This window comes from Gobio gobio (genome assembly GCF_949357685.1).
Source record: "Gobio gobio genome assembly, chromosome: 3".
In the NCBI taxonomy this organism is placed as follows: Eukaryota; Metazoa; Chordata; class Actinopteri; order Cypriniformes; family Gobionidae; genus Gobio; species Gobio gobio.
Genome location: NC_137099.1, coordinates 21,918,137 through 21,946,123, shown reverse-complemented (window position 1 = coordinate 21,946,123; position 27,987 = coordinate 21,918,137). Strand labels below are relative to the sequence as shown.

At 39.2% G+C, this 27,987-nt stretch overlaps 2 protein-coding genes across 7 annotated transcripts; one reads left to right on the top strand and one right to left on the bottom strand.

Moving 5' to 3' along the window:
* Positions 1-594: 594 nt before the first annotated feature.
* On the top strand, positions 595-12,335 carry fam114a1 (family with sequence similarity 114 member A1). 4 transcript variants are annotated; one of them, XM_079812022.1, is made up of 13 exons: positions 595-650; positions 2,032-2,346; positions 2,476-2,560; positions 5,923-6,104; positions 6,333-6,467; positions 6,713-6,865; positions 7,000-7,132; positions 7,533-7,618; positions 8,217-8,426; positions 9,741-9,880; positions 9,962-10,034; positions 10,684-10,737; positions 11,144-12,335. In XM_079812022.1, exons 2-13 carry the CDS (start codon positions 2,038-2,040, stop codon positions 11,267-11,269), a joined length of 1,686 nt encoding a protein of 561 aa, XP_079668148.1. In that variant the 5' UTR covers positions 595-650; positions 2,032-2,037; the 3' UTR covers positions 11,270-12,335. The 4 variants fall into 4 exon arrangements, with proteins under 4 accessions (XP_079668148.1, XP_079668146.1, XP_079668147.1 ...); XM_079812020.1 differs by having other exon boundaries at positions 7,000-7,171; positions 11,144-11,683; XM_079812021.1 differs by having other exon boundaries at positions 598-658; positions 11,144-12,331.
* LOC307123481 (uncharacterized protein) lies at positions 11,590-26,499 on the bottom strand. 3 transcript variants are annotated; one of them, XM_079812023.1, is made up of 12 exons: positions 26,206-26,499; positions 21,236-21,436; positions 20,766-21,125; positions 19,697-19,798; positions 19,482-19,553; positions 19,112-19,159; positions 17,842-17,889; positions 17,658-17,693; positions 16,490-16,516; positions 14,545-14,604; positions 13,979-14,035; positions 11,590-13,860 (listed from the first exon to the last, which is right to left on the bottom strand). In XM_079812023.1, the coding sequence occupies exons 1-12, from the start codon at positions 26,282-26,284 to the stop codon at positions 13,817-13,819; spliced, it is 1,134 nt and encodes a 377-aa protein (XP_079668149.1). In that variant the 5' UTR covers positions 26,285-26,499; the 3' UTR covers positions 11,590-13,816. The 3 variants fall into 3 exon arrangements, with proteins under 3 accessions (XP_079668149.1, XP_079668151.1, XP_079668150.1); XM_079812025.1 differs by having other exon boundaries at positions 21,236-21,359; XM_079812024.1 differs by having other exon boundaries at positions 21,236-21,433; positions 26,206-26,394.
* Between the last annotated feature and the right edge of the window lie 1,488 nt (positions 26,500-27,987).

Below are 27,987 nucleotides of genomic sequence, written 5' to 3'. Positions count from 1 at the left end.
AGCCTTGGAGGCATCATAAAACTGCATGCATATTTTTGTATAGAAACTGTAACGTGAAACCTTGTGGTTTATAATCTCCTAATTGTTGCATAGGTCAGAAAAGATAGGGCTCGTCCGGGATTTGAACCCGGGACCTCTCGCACCCTAAGCGAGAATCATACCCCTAGACCAACGAGCCGGACCGCACAGCAAAGCCCATACAACAAATCAAAAAACTTTAAGGTAGAACCTGAATCATTGTCAATGTTTTATCATGATAACAGATTTACAAAGACATCATTTACAATTTACACTGAAAAATTAGAAAAGTTATCCTATTATTACTAAGAAAATACATGTCATTGACTCATTGATTTTCAAATCTCATTACTTCACATTCCCATTTTTCTCATCCCCAAAACCAAATTGCCACCTTAAAAGCCGAGATCAAGCAGATGAATAATACTTCACTCTGTCTGTCCCGAACAGCAGTTAGTAGGCTACAAGACAGCATTTCACGGCAATGTTTACGCGAGATGTGATTGGAATATTTTGTCACAGTGTGTCTAAGTTCAGGTGACGTCACCGGCCGCAGCCGCACGCGACCCCGCTGCCGACGTGGCGCGAGCTCGAGCGGAAGGGTTGCGCGAGCGCGACTGTCAGCAGAACTGGTAAGAAGGTATGACTCCATGAATTAACTTTATTTCAGAAATGATACATATGTTCATTTTGCTTTCGTGTATGTTGCATTTTAGCGTTATGCTCATCTTTATAGAATACTTCCATATGTCGCGTTTGTTGTTATTCTTTTGGATGTTATTTAAGTTAAATTCGCTTCTGCTGTCGCTTTTGAGGTGCTTGCAGAATATATTTGAAATACATTCAGTAGATTAATAAGGTACATAAAAAATAATAATAATAGGGAAACGAATTAACGATTTATAATCAAACATGGGCGTTTGATTGCAGCTCGTAGTAATACAGCCTTGGAGATTATTTTAAAAGTGCATGCATATTTGCGTATATAAACTGTAACGTGTAACATGTGGTTTATAATCTGCTTTATATACAATATGTGTGTTACTTTTACTGAACATCTATTTACAAACTAAAGTTTGAACGTTGCTTGTACGTGTTAAAAACAACCGCTAGATGGCGCCGCGATCCGCATCAAACAAAGGCGCTTGACAGTGCGGCACCATTCAGGGACAGTACTGTGCTGCTATTGTGAATGCGGTTCTGTGTGAATGCTTTTCTTTTCACACACACCTACTCAATCATGCACATATTGGCTTCTCTAAAATAATAATATAGTGCTTTTTATACAGAAATGAAAATAGTTGCTATGCTAAACCCAAATCCTTAATCCAGTCTTTCACTGTGTGTGTGTGTGTGTGTGTGTGCGTGCGTGCGTGCGTGCGTGTGTGTGTGTGTTCACATGATGTTTGAAACTATAGCGCCATTGTGTTCAACTCTTGTATTTTACTCTACTTGACCAACATGACTGGAAATCTTTCTCATTGAAATTAAATTCCCTAAAATATCCAAAAGGAATGCTAATAGAAGTCCTGGCATTATTTGACAGCAAAGGACTAAAAAACAAATCCACTAGAATCAAACAAGATCCCTACTAGATTAAAAAAAATAAAAAAAATCAGTTATCAAATTATAGTCGATCCTTGTAGGATTGATTCCAATTTATTATTTAAATTATATTAGCCACCCATTAGCATTAGTCTCCTAAATAATACCCAGTATATTCTCAATGCACAACAACAATCCAATACATATCTACAGCAATCCAATACATATCTGCATGTTTGAGAAATGAGTCTCAGAACATAATATTTTATAATGTGACTTGATATTTCACAAGTGGTGTGTTTTTGCTAATCGTCTGTCATTGATACATTTCCAGCTATTTTTCAAACCTTAGTCAGAGCTCAGCGTTGAGTCAGAAGTTTGTTGTCAATCATGGCCAGCTGCTTACATGGCATCTCATTACACTTTGTTTGTTTATCTGTTTTTTTTTGTTTGTTTGTTTTTTATCAGAGCACCATGTCGCAAGATGAGACTGTGGAAGACCTCACTGCAAAATCTCCCCCTTCCCTCCACCCGACTGCCTCTGATGAAACTGCCCCCATAGCTGCAGTCAATACAGATGAGGTCCCGTATTTATCACAACTTTCACTAGGCACATCGATCCCTGACCCAACTAATGTTGCGGAAGAGCATGGTGCAGCCAAAGGTACTGAAGAGAAGCAGGTACACCAATCAGAAGAAAAACATGGGGGTCAGGTGACAGGATGTGTGGAATCAGTGAGCTTGGACCCAGATGTTACACAGGAAGAAGCACAGGGAACAGAGGTACATTTATTAGAGTTGAGCTGTGTTTAGTCAAAGTAATGTTTTACGCTGTGATACCAAATCAATAACACAATGTTTTGTGTGTATTTTGTGACTGTATCCTTCGGCTGCACGGATGCGTGTTATCAGCCCCTGGATGAGTCTACAGCTAAAGGCTGGAGTAGTTGGGGATCCTGGGGGAAGTCACTTCTGACCACTGCTACATCCACTGTGGGTAAGTCACCATAGCAATGTAGGGGATTTTACTGTTAAAGACCCAAGGATAAGATGTGATGAATGAAGACCAGGGGCCTCATTTACAAACGTTGCGTACGCACAAAAGAAGGCGTACGCCGCTCTCTACGCAATAATTGGTATTTATAAAAAGCAAACTTGACGGGAAAATGTGCGGTCCTTCACGCAAGCTCTGACCCAGGCGTACGCACAAAAACGGGTGAAATGAGAAATGGCGACACCGTCGGCAGATGGAAGAAACACGTGAAACTGTAGAACGTTGTGTAAAAGAAATGGCTATAGCCTACTGCCTCTCATAAATAACATGAAGACTTCACAAAGCAAGTCTTACAATTAACAGCCTACACGAACACCCGTTTGATCGAACTGCAGTGTAAAACAAACAAAAATTACAATAGAAATGCAAATTAACACATTTGCAAAAAGAAAAGTGAAATATGTTCTGCAATAATATTACCATGTTATGCAATTCATCCTCATAAATAATATGGTAAACAGAACGAAATAATGTGCAAAACTGATATTGTCGTCAACGTGTCTGTCTGGCGGAGCAGATATAGATGCAATTAGATAGACAGATAGATAATTAGGGAGATAGATAGATGCCTTTAGTTTGTTTTATTTTTGATAAAATAACGTATGACGTAGGTCTCAACCATTCAGAAAACTGCAAGAAATTACATTTGCACTGAACTATTTCCCATTTCCACGTAGATAATAGGGATAGGGATTAAAAGGGATTTCCCAATAATTGCCGCCAGTCTCTCATCAAGAGGGGTCAGCTCCGGTGTCCCCTCTCCCCCACCCGTGGCAGACACACTCTGGCGATGGAGCGCTAGACGCTTTTTTGCCTCGACTTTGATGTCCGACCATTTCTTTTTTATTTCGGCCATGGTCCGAGGTTGTGAGGCTACAGCATTTACGGCGCCTGCAACCTTTTGCCACTCAAGTGCCTTTTCCGCATTAGTAATGCCCACACAGTGCCCTCCAAACAAAATTGTTCTCCTCTTTTCCACCTCGCCAACGATAACTTCTACTTCAAATTGAGTGAATTTAAGTTTTTTTGATTTCCTCTCTGTGTTTGCCATGATTTGTTATGAATATTAACAAATTATGAATATTAACTTGTGGGCGTTTCACGGACTATTTATGGGAAACTATGGGTGTGACATGAAGCCGCAAAAGCTGTGCTACATTTAGAATTGACTGTGATTTATTAAGGGAAAACTGCGTAGGATGTGAGTGCGCACGGTTTTATAAATCCGAATATTTCTGTGCGTACGCACGTCCTATGTTTCATCCGTACGCCACTTCTGACGCAAATCCTACGCAAAGTTTTATAAATGAGGCCCCAGGAGTCAGAAGTATTACCAATTTAAGAAAAATGTTACTGAAGGATAGTTTGCAGTTTCATCAGAAGTCAGCCTCAACACTCATAAGGGGCCCTATCATACACCCGGTGCAATGCGACGCAAGTTTTCACGTTCAGCGACATGTTGTTTAAATAGCAAATGCATTCCCATGGGCGTGATGGTCTGAAAACGAGGTGTGTTCAGGCGCATTGTTGGCATGTTACTATTTTGAGGCAAGTAAAAACAACTGCGCCGTTGACCAACAAAAACCTGATCTAAAGTCAATAGCACAGTATTTTTTTTTTTTTTTTTTTTAAAGTGCACGTTAATAATATGCGCCTATAGGCGGGTGAACAACACACGTACACTATGCTTGTTACACACACAGGGACGCACAGCAGCACACAAACATGCCAGATATTAAAAATAAATGGATATCTCTCTGGAGAAGCGTTCAGTCTTTCCGCTCGCAAATTCCGCCATGTAAATAGCGAATCTGCCACACTCTAAAAAAGGTGTTCTATATGGCACCAAAAATGGTTCTTCGTCGTAATCATAGAGGAACCACTTTTGGTGCTATATAGCACCATATCTTAACATGTTATGTATATGGTAGTGGTGCTATATAGCACCATAGTTAGCGGTTTTATATAGCACCTTGTCCTTCAAAAAACCGATGAAGAACTGCTGAAGAACCACTGAAGCACCAAAATTGGTGCTATATAGCACTTAAAAAGGTTCCCCTATGATTACGAGCCAAGAACCATTTTTGGTGCCATATACAACCTTTTTTTTTAGAGTGCATGGTGCAAGCGCAACTGGCTTTTAAAGGGATTGGGAGATGAGACTCTGATTGGTTTATTGCACGTTACGCCCAAAACACACCCATGACTTATTAAGAGACTAGGTACAACCCTTTTGGACCATGTGCCTGGTGTACCAACAGTTTTTTTCCGACGTTAAACTAGCAAAAGTGGATTCGGACACGCCCTAAGTGCACCTGCGCCATGCGCTTCAGACCTTCACTCAGATCATTAAAATAGGGGATTTCACCTCCCATGCGTGCCAGTTGTTCACCTTGTGAATGTCAGGTCCTGAACAAAAGGATACCAGAAATGCGCGCACACACACACACACACACACACACACACACACACACACACACACACACACACACACACACACACACACACACACACACACACACACACACACACACACACACACACACACACACACACACACACACACACACACACACACACACACACACACACACACACACACACACACACACACACACACAGCTTCTTCAAGCTTAAAGTTCTCTCTCTCTAAACAGGAAACTTTCCCCTAAACATACTGATAACATGTTTTTTCTCTCAGTGAGAGGTTCAGACAATATTCATCATTATTAATGATTAAAGATGAAAAGTAAAGCAAGTGCTTTAACTAAGAATTGGTCATGTAGGCGACCAGCTGAAGTGACCCTAGTGACCTTGGATGCGAAATAGCAAAAACACATATGAGATTTAATTTGTTCTCATCCAATTTAGTGAATGTAACACACTCCCGTTCAAAAGTTTGGGGTTGGTAAGATTTTGGAATGTTTTAAATAAGACTCATATGTTCACTTGTTCAAAAAATACAGCGATAACAGTAAAATATTGTGACATGTTATTAAAATTTTAAATAATGGTTTTCTATTTTAATATACACTGCCCGGACAAAAAAAGTCACTGTTTAGATTTAAAGTCCAGTCTATGACTGGATCATTATTGCAGTGATTATTATGTTTTTAGCATGTTATATGTTTGGCAACAGTTCTTCTAACCCTAATTGACGGAGTGTGTAGCCTTTCATTTCTTAAACAACCGTGCAGGATGACGCATCATGGCCATATTCCAGGATATCTGTTCTATCAGGCCTTGCAGAGTTAATTCACCCCCAAAATGTTGATGATGTTCTTCAATCTTTTGATTGTCCTTAGGGCAAGGGTTAAGCTCTGTGAAAGAGAAAGCCGGTTCGGCGTTCCGAATACGTCAGAGCTCATCATGTGAGGAGGCAGAAGAGGCCCATGAGCATTCTGGGACAGAGATGGCAGAACACGTTCATTCAGAGGACGTGCACAGAGGAGTACTGTCAACCATCAGCAGCGCTGTTCAGAACACTGTGAGTCTGCGCAAGCATAACACACTTCATTCATCTTAACATGACATACCATGATCACTGACATGTAACAAAATCAGTACTTACACTTGATGATGCATTTGAGATAGCATGAGTTTCTGCTGACAACTTGTGATTGAATCACCCAAGATGAATTCATCTTTCTTGTCCCTCCGTCTTAGACACATTGTCATGCACTTAGACTATCTTTTCTCCCTCTTTTTTTCTCAGGGAAAGTCAGTAATAACAGGAGGGCTTGATGCTTTGGAGTTCATTGGAAAGAAGACCATGAATGTCTTGGCAGAGAGTGATCCAGGCTTTAAAAAGACTAAAATACTGATGCAGAGAACTGTCTCTCTGTCTCAGGTAAACTCGAATCTTTCTCACCATGATTACACATGATATAAAACCCTAGCCTAATGTTGCTTTACAATAAGCTACAGTACAGAGGCTATGCTATATTGTGAATATAGTCAGGTAAATAGGTGCCTTAAAAGATACTTGCATTATTGAGTTTAACAGTGGTTTTGTGGGAAAATCCTGTCGTATTTTCAGTATATGTTTGTTTGACACTTGCCTGATGTATGTGCTTATGTTTCGTCTGTCTACAGATGTTAAAAGAAGCAAAGGAAAAGGAGAGAGAGAGACTGGGTAGTCAGATGGTCACAGAACAAACCGCCCACTATGGGATCTTGTTTGATGATTACCAAGGCTTGTCTCATCTCGAGGCACTGGAGATTCTTTCCAATGAGAGTGAAGGAAGGGTTAGTAACACTCACCACATACTGTTGATTCACCCATAGTATCTGTTACTATCTAAAATCAAGCTGAAATGCGCTGTGTAATACACAAAAAAGTCCATATCTTTTCCTCTTTTCATTGTGTTTCTCTATTTCAGGTGCAGGAATTCTTGTCCTCTTTGGAAGAGGAAGATTTGGAAGTTCTGAAGAAGGAGCTGATTGCGATTAAAGAGATCTTCATCACTCATGAGGAGGAGGAGGAGGAAGCTGATGCAGCCTCAGGGGAAAACGGTGATCTTAATTCACAAATTCAGTGTTCCACTCCTCTCTGTGAGTCTTCAAATGCCAAAACATAATTAGACAAATCCGGATCACAATCAAGATCCTGTACGGGATAAATCTGAATTACAATTTCTGCATTTATTGATATTAATCAGGTAAAATTTATTTCAACTACAATTACAGATTTTGACTTAAACTATAATCCGAATTATTAAGGCTGTGAAATGATCATAATCTATAATTCTGCTTGAAATCACCATACCACAAGTACTGGAAAATTTAATTTAAATGAGCAAACATTGATTTGATATGACAAGCGACTCAATCAGAGGCTCAGAGCACAATAAATATTTCAGTCCTCCTCATTTTTGCCCTTGGGTTTTAAATGTATGTGATCTGTGTGTTTCAGCTGCTGATGGAGAAGAGTTTGTCAGTGTTCTTACTGAGCTACTCTTTGAGCTCCATGTTGCTGCAACTCCAGACAAACTGAACAAAGTACACACACACACACACACACACACACACACACACACACACACACACACACACACACACACACACACACACACACACACACACACACACACACACACACACACACACACACACACACACACACACACACACACACACACACACACACACATTTTTACATTTTATTTAGGTCCACTTAAAAGAAATGATTTACAGGGACATTATCATTATAGGTGCAGTTAAATACATGTATAAAATCATGGACCAGTGGCATTCAGCAGATCTTCACAAAGCACATCTCTTATGGATATAAGTAACAGCATCTCCGCCATATATGGCGGCTGCCTATGATAGCAGACAGGGCACAGTACTTCACTAGCCGTTTAGCCCTCTTTTTGGGCATCCCAAGTTGTTGAAGCCCTCTTGCCACCAGCCTATGTCTGTGTCCTAAGCTGCTAAATATGAACACGAACATGAACACACACATACACGCACGCACACGCACATGCATTTCCACATGCAACACAAACGTGTACTTAGTCTCTCTCCAACACACAAACACACATGTTATTCATGTTATACACAATTACAAACACTAATCAAACCGTGTGCCCTGCAGGCCCGTATTAAAGCTCATGATTGGGTGCGAGAAGTGGAGCAATCCCGGGAAGCTGTCAAGAATGTAACGGAGGAATTAAAGGAAGAGTGCTCTACCCCGTGCCCTGCTCCAGAAAAGGGGGAACATAAAGAAGAAGAAAAGAAAGACAAGGGAGAAGAGGGAGAAAACGAGAAAGATAATACAAAAGACAGAAACTCGGATGCTGTTGAGGTGAGAAATGTTTTGAGCGTGTCTTGTTTTGGGAAAATTGTATGTATTTGAGTCTGAATTGTATGTACTGTATGCATATATATACGTTTCTTATGCTCTCTTAGGGGACCGTACACACAGAATGTGTTCTGCATATTTTTTTCCATTGTTTTTCTCATAGACTGTAAAATAAGCTGAACAACGTGTCTCCAAAAATGTGAAGCCAAAATATCCCAGAAACGACTGTTGCTAATTATGTAATTTGAATACCGGGTCGGCACAGAAGTGATCCTGATCCGTGGTATCAAGGTCCCTCCCACAGACTCAATCGCAAGCACAGCTGTCAATCATGATGTTAAACCCCTTTTATAGCATCAAACTAAAACCAAACTTATTGGAAAAACTAACACATGAACACACGTCTGCGTGATGAGAACTAGATAAAATGACAGAAACCATCTTTGGAAAAAAAATATTTTAAGTGTAATTGTATTTTTGTAGTTGGGCTTGCGTCCCATTTGAATACATGGAGAGGGCCGGGTTTTAGATCTATACTGCAGCCAGCCACCTGGGGTGAATGAAATACTTTGGCTTCACTTTTGTGTGGCACATTCACCCAGCCTCCCAATGTGCCTACTATCCATCCTAAATAGTATGTGAGATTAGGATACGATTTTTTTGCGCCCATTTTCCACATGTCCATTTTCACACAGCGCACAGTTAAAAGAAGTTCAACAGTTAAAAGAAGTTTCACAGTTAAAAGAAGTTAAACTTTAAAAAAATGCTCTAGACTTTGGGTTTGGTTTTTGTTCCACAGTCCTGCATCTTGTGTTTTTAACTGCAAAAACATATTCTGTGTGAACCGGCCCTTAGGATGTATTTATTTGAAAAAAAAAAAAGTAATATATTTGAGTAATTTATTCTTGTGATGGCAAAGCTGAATTACTATTTGCTAGCGTCTACTTAAAGGGATAGTTCACCCAAAACTGAAAATGTTGTCATAATTTACTCATCCTCAAGTTGTTCAAAACCTGTATGAGTTTCTTTGTTCTGTTGAACACAAAATAATATTTTGAAGAATGTTGGTAACCAGACAGTTGACTTCCATAGTATTTTTTTCCTACTATGGAAGTCACTGTTTATCATCAACTGTTTGATTACTAACATTCTTTAAAATATTTTCTAACTTAAAATCTTTTGTAACATTATATATGTCTTTACTGTCACTTTTGATCAATTTAATGCATGTTTGCTGAATAAATGAAAAAAAAATTTTTCTTTAAAAAAAATTACATGTATAAACCTTTATTTTAATGTGTATGTTTGTGAATGTAGAAGGTGTATCTGTCATCAGTGGGCAGTCTTGCTGAGGTGACCGCTCGTAGTATAGAACAGCTACACAAAGTGGCTGAGCTGATTTTACACGGACAAGAGCTGGAGAAGCCAGCCTGCCAACAGGCCAGTATACTAGTCAGGTGAGTTTCTCAGCTGTTTCCATAAGACAACATTGGACAAGTCCTTTTATTGGCTGTTTAGTGACTTTTGTGTATGCCCAGGTTAACTAGTGCCATGTGTAAGGAGGTCGGATGCCTGGCCCGAAAGTTCTCGGACACATTACTGGCTGTAGCGGTGAGTCTGACTGACCTGAGCTCAGGTCATTATAAAAAATGGTAACATAACTGACCCTATTTACATTCTTATTGCATGTTCCTGGTCTTATTTTGAACTGTTCATCCAGTGGATGTTTTTGCGAAGAAACTTCAAAAACATCCCTTTTCGTTTGTGAATTTGGTTTAGTTCAATTCGTTTGATGCCATCTTATCTTTCAGGCCCTCCCTTCCAATCACTTGTCATACAGCGATATTTCATGATCCTATCAGTTCCTGTCAGATAAAACATGTCCCAGCTTACTTATTTTCTTGTTGAAAATGCTGTTTCTACAGTGGCACAGCAAAATTCACAGAGCAAAAGTTTGTAGCAATGGAATTAAGTCACAACATAACATTTGCTCTGCAAAATTGGGCAGTAGTATCTGCATGCGTTTCCAGCGCATAAATTAATAAATATTTAAAAAGTATATAAATAATATAAAAATAACACTGGTTGGCAGTAATTCAGCACTTACCCTCAGGTATTTTGCTCCAGGTGGATTGTGCCAAAATGTACATACTGTACTCTTAGTTGGTTTTGATAAAAGTATATATTAAAAAAACATTCTCCTGAAGTTGAAAATTAACATCCTTCTGTTTTTTATTGTCTCTATTTTCTGTCCCTATAGAATCAGAGAAAGGCAGAAGAAGTAAATCCTCTAGTGGACAGTGTGATGCTGGAGGTAAAACTGAATATGATTATTTTCATAATGCACAGCTAAACAGCCCTAAGCTCAGCCCTGACGTCTAGGCTAAAACAAGGTCTGTCAGTGAAAATTGAATAGACGTCTAACCATAGCCCAAGAATAGACTAGTCATCTAGAACATGAAGATGTCAAAGAAATGAAACCAAACACCTTGTAATCATTGTTGACTTTGCTTACATGATGGAATATCAAACATCTCGCAAGTTATTTTGGCAAAAACGCCATTTAACCAAATTCAAGGTTTTTTTGGCTGGAAGTGGGTTACTCATAGCCGAACTACATCGGGTCTATAGTTAACCAAGATGGTGAAATGACAGCTATTGCTTGCTGGGTAGTTATGATAATGATGACCCTTCATCCCTTCACTGTCTTGTTTCCCCAGGGTTGTAATAGCACTACCTACATCCAAAATGCCTTCCAGCTGCTGTTGCCTGTTCTTCAAGTGTCACACATCCAGACCAGCAGAACCGCGGTCAAGCCAGCCCCAGAACCCGCATCCACAGAATAGTGTCCTCATTTGGTTTGTGTGCGTTTCTGTCTTTGTTTGTCTGTATCTGTGTATTTTTGTTTAGGTATGTTGCTTCAATATGAGAGCTTAAACCAAAAAAGTGCAATTCTAGTCTATATATAGACTCTTACAAAGATATAATTAAGGAAATAAGATTGAAACTCCTAACTTATTTAGGAAGCTGCTTGTCCTCTTTATACTATGTCTTTTCTTTTTTTAAGTTACTTTACTAAAAATGAAGATTATTAATCATGTGTTGCATTGTCTGAGCAGATTTGGAGGTCCAGCTGTCATTCGCCTAAGTTAATCAATCACTCATACACAATTACCAGTTTTTATTTGAATAAAATGGACCAAAATGGACATAATCTGTAATATAAATGATATGAAACTAAAGACTAAAATGATCACTACAGTACAGTTTTTGTGTGTGTATGTGTGAAAATGTTCAGTTCTCACTTTTCTCAGTACATCACATGTTGTTCATTAGACAGTAGGTACTCAATGAAAAAGAGCATACTTTGTTTTAAGATGAAGTGAAGATTAAAGTTTGAAAGGAAGTGAAGATGGAAACATAAATACTAGTTTTAATAGCCACACGAGCTTTAGACTGGTGTTATATACAGTAAGAAATCACAATAGTGTAGCCATACTGCTAGCTAAATGGGTATTAGAGAACCACACAACATGGTGTATGTTTTCAGCCTAGTCATAGCAATGTTCCCTCCACTGATCTATATGCCGGTAAATGACATGTAATTTATATAGAACAGTAGTTCCCTCTCATTTCTGCAGCATTGGGCAAATAGACACTCTTGAGTTGAGACTGTGTGACCGACATAAGGCCACATTGTGATTCATATCAATATTCCTGTGGTTAAGATCAATAACTATAAGACCCTGTTCATTGCAGGGGACGGACCCCACAAGAGCAGTTTAAAAACACGTACACTCATGTTTGTTTCACTATATATCAGGTTAATGATATGTTCTATCGCCTTACCCATCCCCTACCCAAACATAATCATGAACACTAGATTTAAATAAAAACATGTTTTGGACAATTTATGCCTTTTAAACTTTTTTAGGGCTATAGTAAAATGACTAGTCATAATATATTCAAGAATTACAATACAAGGCATGTTTACAGTTTTGAGATGCTTTTTGTCTTTCAATAATTCTGCGTGTTTATAGTGGAAGGCTGGAAGCCCATATGCTGTAAAAAAGTTGAGCACGCTAGAGCCCTGCACGGGCCTCGAATCTAGGCCCTAGCCCGGCCCGTGTCCGACAGCTTATCAAAATTCTCGGCCCGAGTCTGACTGGAGCCCGTGTTTTTGTTTTTATCCTCCCTATTACACATTGTTGCAACCATTAAAATAGTTCTGTTTAGTTTTTAATGTCAAAGTAGTTATATTTCGTTTCATTTCGTTATTAAGTTAATTTAGAAAAATGTTTGAAGTATTTTTTTGTTTGTTAAATTCAAGTTTTTGTTTTAAAAAAAAGAAAGTGACGAGCAAGCGGCCAGAGGCCGACAGTGAGTTAACCACGTTTGATCAATTTAGCCTCTCAAATCAACACTTGACTTGTCTTGCTTATAATAAAATCCATAGATATAAAACACTTCAAGCATCACAATGTTAGTTTAAACTTTTAGCCTACTATCACCACCACTACCACAGAAAAAAGGTATTTTTGACAAGCTGAGGCAGGCTGATGCTGCTCGCAATGGCGAACGAAACGGGCTACACAATCTAAACCAATAATAAAAAAACAAAAAAAACATGCAGGTTGTCTTACCTTACACCTCTCCGCAAAATTAATATAAATCCGATCTTCAATTCCAGCGCTATATGCACATTTAACGGAGTTCACGTCAACGAAAGCAACAGATAAGAGCTGCATTTTATTCATCAGCTCATTTCAACATCAAAGATCGCAATATGAGAACAAGCGATCTAAGCACTGGTAAGAGCATCAAATTAATTTTAATGAAGATGATTGTGTTTTTGAGCATCTACGGCTTAGCCTATTTTCAGTTTCACTTGCGGCAGTTTTGCGTGTTGGCTTGCTTTACTGCGGCGATGCGTGTTGCATAGCGCCGTACTCTAAACACTGTGCGAGCCAGTCTTGACAGTCGTAGTATCACAGTCTCATGTTGTTTCCACCAGCGCAGCACATCTCATTGTTTCTTTTAATAAATGAATGTCTAAAATATGAAACGAAGGAGAAGCCCAAAAAAAGCCTGAAGCCCTGCCCACGTTTGAGGTATGATGTGAAAATTAAAAGGGGCGTAAAAAAGTTGGGGCCCGTCAGGCTCAGGCAGAAATGCAGGGCTCTAGAGCACGCAAAAAAACCCCCCGCATATTATTTACTCTGAGCTTGCTTTGCTTCTGCAGATATTCCTTCACTTGCAACCCGTGTGTTATTCTCGGGAGAATTCATATTAAAGTTAACCTACCCCTGAGGTGTTTTTAAATAAGTAAACGTTCAATTTTATAAAGTGCCTCTGCTGTTTCTCATAAATTTAAAGGGTTAAAGTGCCCTATTTTATTCATGACCGGAACAAGAGTTGTTTCGATGATGCAGGTAAGCTGGAGATGGAAAAAGAGAGAACGGAGAAGGTGTAAAATGACATGTAAGCTATATCAAATTAATAATTCTGCTTCTTGGTGGATAGTTCATGAATGAGAGTCTGGAAACGTCACTTACTTGAAGGTTCACAGTTGCCTTCCGATGCCAGATGTTGGAGCTGATGTGATTTAAACTCTGTAAAAATAACAATATTTATTAAAAATGTATCTTGTAGAATTCTATGCATGACAACATCAGTCTTGCCAGGAGGCCATCTGTAGTGTAATTTATTCTGCCCCAAGCAACATACTGGCATCAAAGATCTACCGATCATCAGCTTGTCATCATCACTGTGACCGGATGAGACATTATGCAAGATTCAAAGAGTGTAAAAAAAAAAGATTCAAAGACTGTTTCAGGCTATACTGGATAGGAACTAGTAGTGACAACCAAATACTAAGAGTCAGACATCAGACTGTTTTAAATCAGCTGATGGATGGGGACATTAATGTGGACATCTTTTTGAAGTATTAGTCTGCTTTGTAAAGTCTCCACTTAGATTGAATTCAAAGCATAAATGCTGTTTAATATTCCAAACACATTAAATACTTGAGGGTTTGGACTTTTGAGGCATTTTTTTTAATTCAAAGTAATAAATGATCACTTTTATACAAAAACTAGACTCATCCTTTATTTATATTTACCTTCCTTTGTTTCCAAGTCATTACATTGCTCCTCATCCTCAATTTCAGCTAATGAGGTCTCTGGAATCAAGTCAATTTTCATGTCAGTTTTATTTGAATAGGTCTTTTCACAACAATACACATTGTTTCAAAGCATGCAGCTTTACAGAAAATCATGATGTTAGCTTATAATATTTTAAAGGGGACCTATTATACCCTTTTTCAAAGTTTTGATTTAGTCTTTTGCGTCTACTAGAATAGGTTTTCATGCTTTGTTTTAACACATAATTTACATTATTGCAGCACCTCTCTTCCCAGTTTGTCTGTAATGTTCTTGTTTAGTTCTGGTCTAAGAAGCCCCTCTTTTCGAAAAGCACAGTGTGCTTTGATTCGAGTGTGTTTCGAAAAAGTTTCAACATACTGGCTGTGTCTGACGCTTTAGGCAGCTTACTTGAGTTAAAGGGATAGTTCACCCTGAAATGAAAATAAAGCCATATTGTACTCACCCTGCTGTTGTTCTAATGCCCTATGTCCTTCTATTTTTTCGGACCTCAAAACCAGAAATTTTTAAAATAGTCCTGCACGTGCTCCTTCCTATAATGGCAGTGAATGGCGGCCAGGCCAGAACATTACAAAAATGATACAAAAGTATCATGCAATGATACAGTGAGACGCGCGCCATATATGGAAAGTGTTCAGGAGGAATACTATAAGGTTTTGCGAGAAAGAAACTGTGTTATTCAGTCAAAACACTGAGCTCGGCCATTACTCTGTGCGTGTTCTTCTGAGTGCGTCAGCTCCATGCCAGGATAAGCACACACACACGCACCATTTTGAGAAATCAGGCTCAATAGAAACAAACGCGACTCTCGTCTTTTCTATAAGGTATATGATAAGAAATAAAACCGTATAGTATGCCTCCTGAAGACTTTCCATGTATGGTGTGCGTCTCACTGTATCATTGCGTGATACTTTTGTACATTTTTTGTAATGTTTTAGCCTGGCCGCTATTCACTACCATTATAGGAAGGAGTGCGTGCAGGACTATTTTTAAAATGTCTGGTTTTGAGGTCTGAAAAAGATAGAAGAACATAGGGCATTAGAACAACAGCAGGGTGAACAAAAGAATAAAAGATCTTTATTTTCATTTCAGGGCGAACTATCTCTTTAAATGACTTTGCAGGCGCAGCATTTGCGCACAAAGGCACCTCACAAAACTAGTTTCTGACAGGCCTCTGAGGCAGCGTAACGCTTTAATGATCTACAACACAATAGAGCAAGCTTTTGTGATAACTAAGCAAATATTGAATTACTACAAAAGTAATTTCTCTCTAGAAATGACATCAAAAGTGGAAAACATTGGTCAAAAATACATTTACACAAACTTTCAGACGCCATATTAATTTTTTAAAAACTTTTTAAATGCGCATTGTGGGACCTCAAAGGCAATGAAGGATACATCTACGCTTCCTTCCAAAATCGATAAGATGAAGGTATCTCAGGAGACAGGAAGGGAGGCTGACTGATAACTCAGAAGCAGTGCTTACTGATATAGAGAATAACTCCTTTTATAGTGGAATTTTGTGCTTTGTTGCAAAAACAATTAAATAAAATAAAAGCATTATATGACCCCTTTAATGTCTTCATGCCTTATATAGTCACATTTAGCAGAGCTGGGCAATAATGTAAACAATCAAGCAGTTGAGATTTGCTATACACTAGGCTACATAGTGCTTTATGTGACTATATGCGGATAAGGTTGAATGTACTATATCCAATTTTAAATATATCGCTGGGTGATAATAGTTTACATTTGGTGGCAATATAAACATTCAAGCAGTTGAGATTTGCAAAATTTGTGATTTGTGTATTCTATATGTGTATTCAATGCTATTCAATGCTACTGTGATTTTTTAAAAATGTTTCTTGAAAGAATATATAAGTGTGTTATGTGTCTCAGTCATACCTGTAATCTCAAAGATCGGTGACAATCCTAGAACATGACAGACCATTATTAAAAATTAATAAACACACATAGCCTACCATTATTAGGAATACATAAAATACACTGTATAGGAGACCAGTTTTTCCCTATATACTATATATATATATATATATATATATATACACAACTTCATCCAGTATATCGGATATGGTTGTCTACTACACACACATTCAGTACAAACATTTTGATTGATGTAGGCATTACAGTAGCATACTGCTGCAGATTTGAAGGAATAACCCATCCAAAATGAAATTTGAAATGACTTTCATTCTTCCAGGGAACAAAAGGTGTTAAATAGGCCTATAGCAGAATGCAATACAATTTAATTTTGACCACGGCTCACAAAATGGCACACAAAGCTAACATATGGTTTTGGAAGTTTTGGAAGAGTCACATATGGTGCTTTTATGTCCTTTTTACTTGGTGTTTTCTGGTCCCCATGACCCCATCCACTATTTGGTAATGAGCAGAGCAGCGGGAACATTCTCAAAACTATGATGTTCCACAGAGGAAAGAAAGTCATATGGGTTTGTAACAACTTGAGGGGAGTAAATGATGACAGAATTTTCATCATGAGTGTCCCTTAAATTGCTCCAAGGACACTTCTCTTGTATTTAGTGATGTTCCTAAACGTAATTTAGGGAGGAGCGAGCCCATCTAATCTTACAATCAAGTCTCAGATGTTCCAGCATCCTACCACCTCCCCAAACTCCACCTTTATCTTAGGTACCTTGCCCTACATAATCATATCCTATATTTTGTCACTGTGGGGGTATATCAGAGCTCCAGTTGAAGCTGCTTCACAGAGCCCCTCATCAGTGGACAGCAAGCCAAATAAGTTTAACCTAATATCATAAGATTATATGGGCACTAATATGCACTAATCGGTGCTGTTTTGTAGTATAAACAGTGTGATTAGTGTGTTCACACTAAATAAAAAGTGCAATTTAAATACTGTCGCAGATTTATATACGTAGTGGAGGGGGAGGGGCTATCAGATTAAATAACTGTATACAATTCATACTCTACATGGTTGAGTGCATAAGTACATAGTGTATACGTGCACAGTTTGTCTTTTGGGACACAACTTATATCCCTCTGCATAAAAAAGAAATATCCGAACACTTACTTGTCTTGTACATAAGGTCAGCTACCTTGAGGTTTTCTGTGAAAGTATAGATTGAGAGTTAGGTTGGTTTGGAGTAAGTCAGTGCTGGATAAAACATATAAGGTTACTTTACAACATTTTGATAAAGCACAAATCTCTTCTGAGTAAAAAGAGTGCCTTAGGATAGAACAGGATGCTTGTTTACCTTCTGTTCTGTTCTCAATTAAAGAGATCTCGGAGAATACATCATCATCTATATGAGAGAGACAGAAATATATCAACCTTTAACTGCAACTATGAAATGAGTATAAACTATATAAAACTATATAAAAATAGGACACAAGTATTAGCAATCCCTACATATATTGCCTTGTAAATATAAATGCGTTTTTATTTTAGTAATGTTATTACCATGTTTTTTTTTTTTGGGCCTATGCCAATGGTAATATCATGATATTCTTTCTTGGAGCACCATGTAAATATCAGGTTATTATGAATATGGCAATCATACCAACACCGATCAGGCATAACATTATTAGTTGAAGTGAATAACACTGATTATCTCTTCATCATGGCACCTGTTAGTGGGTGGGATATATTAGGCAGCAAGTGAACAGGGGGCCAAGGCTCATTGATGCACGTGGGGTGCGAAGGCTGGCCCGTGTGGTCCGATCAAACAGATGCGCTACTGTAGCTCAAATTACTTAATAAGTTAATGCTGGTTCTGATAGGTGTCAGAATACACAGTGCATCACAGTTTGTTGCGTATGTGGCTGCATAGCCGCAGACTAGTCAGGGTGCCCATGCTGACCCCAGTCCACCGCCAAAAGCACCAACAGTGGGCACGTGAGCATCAGAACTGGACTATGGAGCAATGGAAGAAGGTGGCCTGGTCTGATGAATCACGTTCCCTTTTACATCACGTGGATGGCCGGGTGCGCCTGCATCGCTTACCTGGGGAACACATGGCACCAGGATGCACTATGGGAAGAAGACAAGTCGGCAGAGGCAGTGTGATGCTTTGGGCAATGTTTTGCTGGGAAACCTTAGGTCCTGCCCTCCTTGTGGAAGTTACTTTGACACGTACCTAAGCATTGTTGCACACCCTTTCATGGAAACGGTATTCCCTGGTGGCTGTGGGATGTGCTGAATAAACAAGTCTGATCCATGGAGGCCCCACCTCGCAACTTACAGGACTTAAAGGATCTGCTGCTAAAATCTTGGAGCCAGATACCACAGCACACCTTCAGGGATCTAGTGGAGTCCATGTCCTCGACGGGTCAGGGCTGTTTTGGCAGCTAAATGTGGACCAACACAATATTCTTAATGTTATGCCTGATCGGTGTATATCAAATAGCTACCACTGATACCATTCCTGTCCCATGGTACTGCCACGGTTTATTTAGACAAATGAAGAACATTTGCTTTAACAAGGACACATTTGCCTAACAATCACAAGACAAACACTTGCTTACCACCCATGCTGCATATTGCTATGGACACATCAGGGACATTGCTCATCACTGAAAGCAAAAATTTGAAAATTAATTTGCTGTCACGTCTGATCTGTGTTTGTTTTTACTTTGAGTTAGTTTTCTTCTCTCAGTCGTTTCCTTTGTTTTCTTCATTCATGCTCTTCTGTTGCCATGGTCTTTGATTTGCCCCCATGTGCTCCACCTGTGTCTTGTTCATTTTCTTTTATAGTCCCAGCGTGTCCCGGTGTTTGGTCTGATTGTGTCGCTACATTATGGTTGTTCTGTTTGTGTTTTGGTTTCATGTTACCCTGAGAAGTGCTATTAGCACAAATTTTGCGACTATAAACTTTATCACTTTTTTGTCACTCACAATTTTCTGTTGTCTTGCTGAGCTGATGTCCACTAGCTGAAACCGGCCCAAATGTGACCAATTGGGACTTTCCTAAAGAGAAAAGACCAAAATGAGATTGATTAATCCAATATGATGTCCATGCACAGTGAATTATAAATGGTTTCCAAACGGAAAATACCCCATTGTCAAAGGGCTGTTGGGCCTCAGATTTGTTTTGTAGAAGTGATACTCACTACGTTTGCTCCTGAAGATCAGGCAGCCTACACTCAATAGTGTTACCACTACCACAGCCAGTACCAGAGCAAACCACACCGAAGTGATCACACACCAGCCCTCTAAGAACAAGGAAATGAAGTACAATAGCAACAGAAAATGTAACAGGACAGTGAAACATAGTACATGAATGAAACATGATCAACAATACAGCATTTGCTTAAACATCAGAAACTCCAAGTTTACACTATCCCCCTCTTAAGAGTCTTGCCAAGTTAATTTTACACTTACATTAACTTAAATGACCTTGTATGAGTCTGCCAGTGTGCTGTCTGTAAGGATTTGTGGTTTTGGATATGTCAAACACTGAATAGACTGGCTTGATGTATTGCCATAATATATTTATCAAAAGTTAGGTTGAATTATGATGTCCTGCTGCTGTCTCTTTCCATGCCCGAATCAATAGACAGGATGAAAGACAGTCTCAGCTCCTCTTCAGAGGGAATTTATGAGGGAGGTAGAGATGGGTGAAAACGTTTCACTGTGTATTTGGAAAATTATATCTGATCAACATGGCAAAAAAAATTATATTTTTAAAATTATTTGTATTGTATTATAAAATGTGTTTAAAAAGTCTAAAGTTTGGTATAAAGCAATTGTTATTTTTGCTCAGAAGTCTTTTTTTCTCTTACAAGAAAAGTCAGAAAAAACATTTATATAAATATGCTTTACAATATGTATACAATAGGGGTGAATTCAGGGTGATTGGGACACTTTTTCCAAGTCATCTCAATGGCAAAAAGGGTCCCAATTCACCCTATATGTAACAACATATTTTCCAAATTGTTAAGGACATAAGAAAACACACAGATACAAATATATATATACTTTGAAGTTTACTCGAAGAATGTTCTCATAACATCGAGAGAAACTTGCCAGAATGTTAGCCAAAGTTCTGATATTTTTAATTATTTTGGTTAATTATTTTTAATATACTCTTACTTAATGTTAAAATATGGTTTATTATCATTTGTCTTGTGTGTAGCATGGCATTGTTGAAGACAACAGAGTTTTCTGACAGTTTCTCACCTTTTTTTGTTTGTGTAACTGATAACGCAGCAGATCCTGCCGTTTCATTGTGGTCCGGGTAGTAAAAGAGGAAACTGCTGCTAGTTGTTTGGCACTTAAGCTCATGTGTAGAAGCTGTTGTAGTTGTTTTGAGCAAAGTGTTTTGTCTTGGAGGACCAGTGTTTTCTTGTGTGGGTTCTTCTGTGGACATGTTCAGATCTGGGCATTTGCTGTTGTCTGGTGGGAGGTAGCAGTAGAATAGTCTCTGGTCATTTTGGGGTCGAGTGTATAGACCAGTGCTGTTGAGAAACGCTAATACACTAATGTTCCATCCAGAGAGATTGCCAGGCTTCATTGCCAGAACCACTATTTCATCCTCTCCTATGAAATGTACAGCATGCATACGGTTATCATTATTGGTTATTGTAGACAATAAACAACAAGCAGCAGTACATTTCAGGAATAAAATAATAATAAAACAGCTATCCCACCTGACTGTGAAGTATTGTTTTGGAGAAGCCGCAGATCCATTTCAGCCTTACACAGATACCATTCTTCATTACGTCTGTGTTGACTGCTGGCATTTATGAGTTTTGTCTCGCATGGAGGGTCAGCCTGAACACATACCCGTGCATTACTTTCAGGTGTGCAAGGGTCAAAAGGCTCACAAAGAAACTGAATGTGTGAATCTTCTGTGAAAAAAATAAGAAAATGTATTATTAACACTTTCAAGGCCCAGAAAGATGAACGATGTCTTTGAAAGTGTTAATTAAATTGCTGTCTATGGAGGGATCAGAGAGCTCTCCGATTTCATCAAAAAGATCTTAATTTGTGTTCCAAATAACGAAGGTCTTACGGGTTTGGAACGGCATGAGTAATTAATGACAGAATTTTCCATATGTCCATATTTTTTTCCATTTATTTTTCCCATAGGGATTTATAAAAAAAGTCTTTGTTAAAGAGTTATAAGCCATGAACCAAGCCAACCAGATCACAACATTACAAACTTTGATTTTAAGCCAAAAAGTTTTTTGAAAATCGGATAAAAAGACAGTACAAGACTGTGTACTTAACAGCTTTAGTGAGGGAAAAACCTACAACCCCATGAAGCATTGGGAACAGCATTATCAAATTAAAACCAATGAAGAAATATAAGTGCTACATGGGAATGGGCGGAGCTACAGAGCTATTTTGCTCATGGTGCTTTTTTCAACTCTCTGATTGGTGTAATTTTCTGTACAGCATCATGGGTAATGTAGTTTTTTTTTGCCAGGAATTCCACTGTTAAAAATAATTATTGAACTGAGGTGAATGATGACAGCACTTTATTTCTGCAGAACTGCTAAATAAAATGAACTCATTTTTTATAATTGATAACTGAATCAGCACTGAACTGTCTTCAGCTGAACAATGCTCCTTTTTCTTTTAGAGCTGCTATACAGCCGAAATGTTTGCATCATTGAATCATTTTTCTTATTATCACTGTAAAGCTGCTTTGAAACTATCTGTATTGTATAAAGCACTATATAAATAAAGGTGACTTGACTTGACTTGATTATTTTAAAAATAACCTGAAAGAATGTGGGCTGGCAGCTTCAGCAGAGGCAAATGCCATATATTAACAACCTCATAGCTCACAGTCTTATTGTTTGAAATCAATTTTCCTATAGAGAAAAAGTTTTTACTTCCGGAACCTGACTGTTGCACTCAATGCAAATGACAACAATCCAATGACCTAATCAATTCCTGATAAACAAAATTAAGTTCGATTTTTGTTCAAAAAGCTGTTTCACTTGTATACGGAATGCCACAATATAGGATTATTAGACTATAGCACCTTCTGGCTCATGTCAACTTTAAAGGGGTGCTGAATTGAGAAATCAACTTTCCCTTGAGCCGTTGATATATAAAAGTTTATTGTTTCGGAGCTGAAAACTTCCTTGTTAGTCAAAGAAAAGCTTTTTATTGACACCAGGCCTAGAAAACGCTCGATCTCAGAATATGTCGACACTTGACGTCATCGTATGCTGAAACGCCGCCTCAACAGATAAATATGTACGCCTGATTCTGTTGCCCCGCCCACTGACTCGTGGAGCTAAACGGATCACGCTACCGAGCAATAAACATGCCGAAGATAGCAAGATATTGCGCTGTGCCTGGTTGTGGAAGAACACAGTCAATGCATAAGCTTCCTTCGGATTCTAATATTGGAAATGTGTGGTTGAACTTTATTTTTAATGAATATCCAGCTGACGTTGGGCAGACATTGGGGAAGTATGTTCATTTCACCGGTTTTGTTTGTAAACAAGAGACTGGATTTGCAGACAGGATGAGATTACATGAATGAATGAAGCAACACTAATGTGAGTAAAAAATGTTTTTTATATGTGAGAGTATTGCATTGTTACAGGTCAAATACAATGTTACATTGTGTACATGTCTAACTAAACATAACTGTCACAGGGCTCGCAAAGCCCAACGTCCCGGGGCTATGTGTTTTCCAGACGAGCTACCAATACGTATCATCTTAAAGGGGTGATGAATTGGGAAATCCACTTTCCCTGGAGCCTTTGATATATAAAAGTTCACCGTGATATAAGAATATCCTATGAGTTACAGAGCTGAAAACTTCCTTGTTAGTCAAAGAAATGCTTTTATTGACACCAGGCCCAGAAAACGAGAGATCTCAGAATATGTCGACCCTTGACGTCATCGAATGCTGAAGCGCCGGCTCAAGCCCGCCCACCGACTCGTTGAGCTAAACGGATCGCGCTACCGAGCAATAAACATGCCGGTTCCAGCTCACGTGCTTAAGACATTGCGCGTTTGTTCGCTTCATTTCACCGCGGAATCGATTGTAAACAAGATACAGGTCGAGACTGGATTTACAGACATATTGAGATTAAAACACAATGCTGTGCCTTCTATATTGGATCTGACAGGAATGGTGCAACACACTTATGTGAGTAAAACATGTTTTTATATGTGTTAGTATTGCATTGTTATAGATCGTTTGATATCTATTGATTACATACCTTAGCACGCGGTCACAGGCTGGAGAATCCTCTATTTGAAGTGTTATTGCTTCATTCATTATCATACTCTGACTTGTAACGTTATGGGCCAGGGCTCGGACTTGACATTTTTGAAAGCCCAACGTCCCGGGGCTATGTGTTTTTCAGATGGGATACCAAAACGTATCACCGGCCTGCCGACGGGCTATCTTAAATAGTGAAATAACATTCCTTTCTTGAGCACGTGTGTGTGTGTGTGTGTGTGTGTGTGTGTGTGTGTGTGTGTGTGTGTGTACGGTTCGCAGTTATATTCGCTGATCGGGCGAGCCAAGTAATAATTAAAAAAAAAACATTCCAGTGAATCGCGGGTGGATGAGAGATTAATCACTGTGTTTGTTAGATAAAGATATTTTGCGAGTCCTGTGAGCGTTTCCCAGACGCTTTCAAAACAATTCCCACATGTACTGAGGGGAGCTGCAGCTTATTAAATATGCAAATCTTATCCAATCCTAGCCGTGGGCGTTTATTTCCAAGTATTCAGTTTTGTATTCAGAAGTTTTGATCATGCAGTCTGCAACGAAGGCTACTTACTTGGCGGTGGATGAGAGCTAAATCATTGTGTTTGTTTGATAAAGACCTTTTGCGAGCCCCAACACGCTTTCCCAACACGCTTTTTTCCCAACAATGCCTCACGCGTACTCATGGGGGAGGCGAAGCTCATTAAATATGAGCAGATATTCCAAATATTCCCCCAGACACAAAGCTTATCCAATCATAGCAGTGGGCGTTTACTTCCAAGTCTTCAGTACGGCACACCCATTAAAACCGAGAGTGTCTTGAGAGAGGCTCAAAACCAGGGCAGAAAATAGGCTATTACTTGTTCATTATGATGTTTTTGAATGTAAAAACCATGCGAATATCACAAGTAGACCTCAGACAACAGTATAAAACATTTTAAAAAGCCAGTTCATGACACCTTTAAAGCTGCAGTCCGTAACTTTTTCCACTCTAGCGGTTAATAAACAGAACTGCATGCGTCTTGCGGAAGAACATTGCAGCCGGAGCTACTTCTTCTAAACTCTGTTTTCTCCGCAGCGGGTCCTACCAGACTGGTCTGAAATAGTCCCAATATCAACACTTATTATAAGGGTACCATAATGATTCAGGGTAAGACAAAATCATGGATTCATGTTGTACATTCTCATTATATCATTTTTGTAAATCTTGAACACAAAAAAAGTTACGGACAGCAGCTTTAAGATTTTTTCCCCCCCAGACACATTTAAATACATGTGAGACACATAATCATCAGGGATCCTCTGATGCAATTTCCTGTTTGAATGAATGTCTTGTCACACCACCACTTATTTTGTGGACAGAAGTTAATTGTCAAATTTTAATTAGCAGTGCAGCAGTTTTGTTTAAAATTAATAATAAAATAATAATTTTAAGAATAATATTAAACTTTCAAGGAAAACTAGTTAGTTTACTCTGTTATGATTTCAAGACAGTTGTACCTGATATTTTTGACTTTATGCCCCCAAGATATGTCAAATTATTTTTCATAAAAAAAAAAATGCTTGTCATAAAAGTCATATTCAAGTCATTGTATGAATGTATTTTATTTTATGTATTATTAATGATTTCCTTAAATTAATAGATCTCGCCTACATCAATAAAGCATTACTTAAGCTTCACAAACACTATCAGAACAGGTTTTAATAAGTTACAGCAAAAATTAAAGCTATCATTTGCTCACATTTGTACCTCTTTCATCTGACACCTTTGTCACGTGTGTACAACTTTGAACTTTGTACAATTTTGTGAAGTTGCTCTTCCTGTTTTCTCAAACACCAGAGTGGTTTTCTGTTGCTGTTGGCAAGTTAGAGTGACATTTCATGTCTAAAAGTTAGAAACCTAACAAGCCAAACCAACCTAACAGTTTTGTACTGTATAAGGTTTATGGCTGGTCTAAGCAGGGCAGAGTAAGGATATTTTGCCCAGAGACAGTGTCTTAAACCATAAAAACAAATGTGAATTGGTACTGTATAGGCTGTGTGTGAATAGAATCCAAAGTTTTACCCTACACACAGTCACACACACAAAATTCACGTGCAAACTCTGTGGTTTTTAACGCCTCAATCCATGTCCAGACCACAATGGTGTAATCACCTGCGACAGAGTGCCAACTGTTTTGGTCTGTTTTAAAGTTTAATATTTTTTAAATTTAGATACACAGAAGGTACCGTAACAATGCACCTCATCGTATATCTCTAAAAGACATGAACAATATGTTTACTCATGCTGTCAATCATACAAACATTTCCTTCTGAAAACGCATTTCTCTGAAACACACATGCTCACACAAACCCACACCACTGCCACATTTCCCTCACTCACGCTTGCTCGAGGACCCCAAACCATCTTACTTTGCTACTTTTACTTACTTGGAAAAAACTCTGGTAGGCACAAGATGAAGATGAGAAAGAAGACGATGCTGAGTTTGATGGCACCTGATCTCGTCATGGTAAAAGACGGCGATGACTGCGGCACTGTAAGGTCACCAGCCTCTCAACCAGCCTCTCAACTTGTTGACCATACATTGGAAATCTCACACAATCTTGCATCACACACTTTATTTTATCTAGTCCCACATTTAGTTAAAAATAAGATATTTTTCAGCATGTCTCCTTCAAAACGAAACGTTTTTACCACTTCCTGCCTGTCTTCCTGTTTTGTGTAATGAAAACAGAAAACAGAAAGAGCAAAGAAAGACATTTTAGGTTGTTAATGTATTTGCTTGTCTCATAAGAATTCAAATCATTAGACACTAATTTAGAACTATATGTTTCCCAACCTGTTTGGTCTAATGCACCTCTTCATCAGTTGGGCTAAATTGCTTTATTATTGACATCAAATTTGGCTAAAGGGGTATGTTAAGAAAAACACACACACACACACACACACACGCACATGCACACGCACACACACACACACACACACACACACACACACACACACACACACACACACACACACACACACACACACAAACACACACACACAATAGTTTATTTTCATTAATATTAGTAATATCTCCATATTATTAATATTATTTGTATTAATATTATTTGTTTGTATTATTTATTAATATTGTTTTTAGTCCTCTATCTGCCTGGTCTTATAATATCTTGTTGCCTTTATTTGGGCAACAAGATATTTATATTATTTATTCATCCATCTTCCGCTTATCCGGGGTCGGGTCGCGGGGGCAACAGTCTAAGCAGAGACACTCAGACTTCCCTCTCCCTAGCCACTTCCTCCAGCTCTTCCGGGGGGACCCCGAGGCGTTCCCAGGCCAGCCAGGAGACATAATCCCTCCAGCGTGTCCTAGGTCTTCCCCGGGGACTCCTCCCGGTGGGACGTGCCTGGAACACCTCCCTGGGAAGGCGTCCAGGAGGCATCCGAAAAAGAAGCCCGAGCCACCTCAGCTGGCTCCTCTCGATGTGGAGGAGCAACGGCTCTACTCTGTGCTCCTTCCAAGTGACTGAGCTTCTCACCCTATCTCTAAGGGAGCGCCCAGCCACCCTGCGGTGAAAGCTCATTTCGGCCGCCTGTATCCGGGATCTTGTCCTTTCAGTCATGACCCACAGCTCAGGACCATAGGTGAGAGTAGGAACGTAGATCAACCGGTAAATCGAGAGCTTTGCCTTACAGCTCAGCTCCTTCTTTACCACGACAGACCGGTACAGCGACCGCATTACTGCAGAAGCTGCACAGATCCGTCTGTCAATCTCCCATTTCCTTCCCTCACTCGTGAACAAGACCCCAAGATACTTGAACTCCTCCACTTGAGGCAGGAACTCTCCACCAACCTGAAGTGGGCAAGCCACCCTTTTCCGACTGAGAACCATGGCCTCGGACTTGGAGGTGCTGATTCTCATCCCAGCTGCTTCGCACTCGGCCGCAAACCGTCCCAGTGCACGCTGAAGGTCCTGGTTTAAGGAGGCCAACATGTCACATCATCCGAAAAACCGGACACTCTCCGGCCCTTGGCTGCGCCTAGAAATTCTGTCCATAATAATGATGAACAGAACCGGTGACAGCCCTGCCGGAGTCCAACATGCACCGGGAACAGGTCTGACTTACTGCCGGCAATGCGAACCAAGCTCTTGCTCTGGTCGTACAGGGACCGACCAGCCCTAAGCAGGGGTTCCCGGACCCCATAC

Coding starts and splice junctions, on each gene's coding strand:
- fam114a1 (XM_079812020.1), top strand. CDS start 2,038: ATGTCGCAAGATGAGACTGTGGAAGACCTCACTGCAAAATCTCCCCCT. Junction 6,468..6,712: donor GAACTGTCTCTCTGTCTCAG/GTAAACTCGAAT, acceptor GTCTGTCTACAG/ATGTTAAAAGAAGCAAAGGA. Junction 7,172..7,532: donor TCAGTGTTCCACTCCTCTCT/GTGAGTCTTCAA, acceptor TGTGTGTTTCAG/CTGCTGATGGAGAAGAGTTT.
- LOC307123481 (XM_079812023.1), bottom strand. CDS start 26,284: ATGACGAGATCAGGTGCCATCAAACTCAGCATCGTCTTCTTTCTCATC. Junction 19,799..20,765: donor AGTTACACAAACAAAAAAAG/GTGAGAAACTGT, acceptor CCTTGTTCTTAG/AGGGCTGGTGTGTGATCACT. Junction 13,861..13,978: donor AGGCAACTGTGAACCTTCAA/GTAAGTGACGTT, acceptor TTCCATCTCCAG/CTTACCTGCATCATCGAAAC.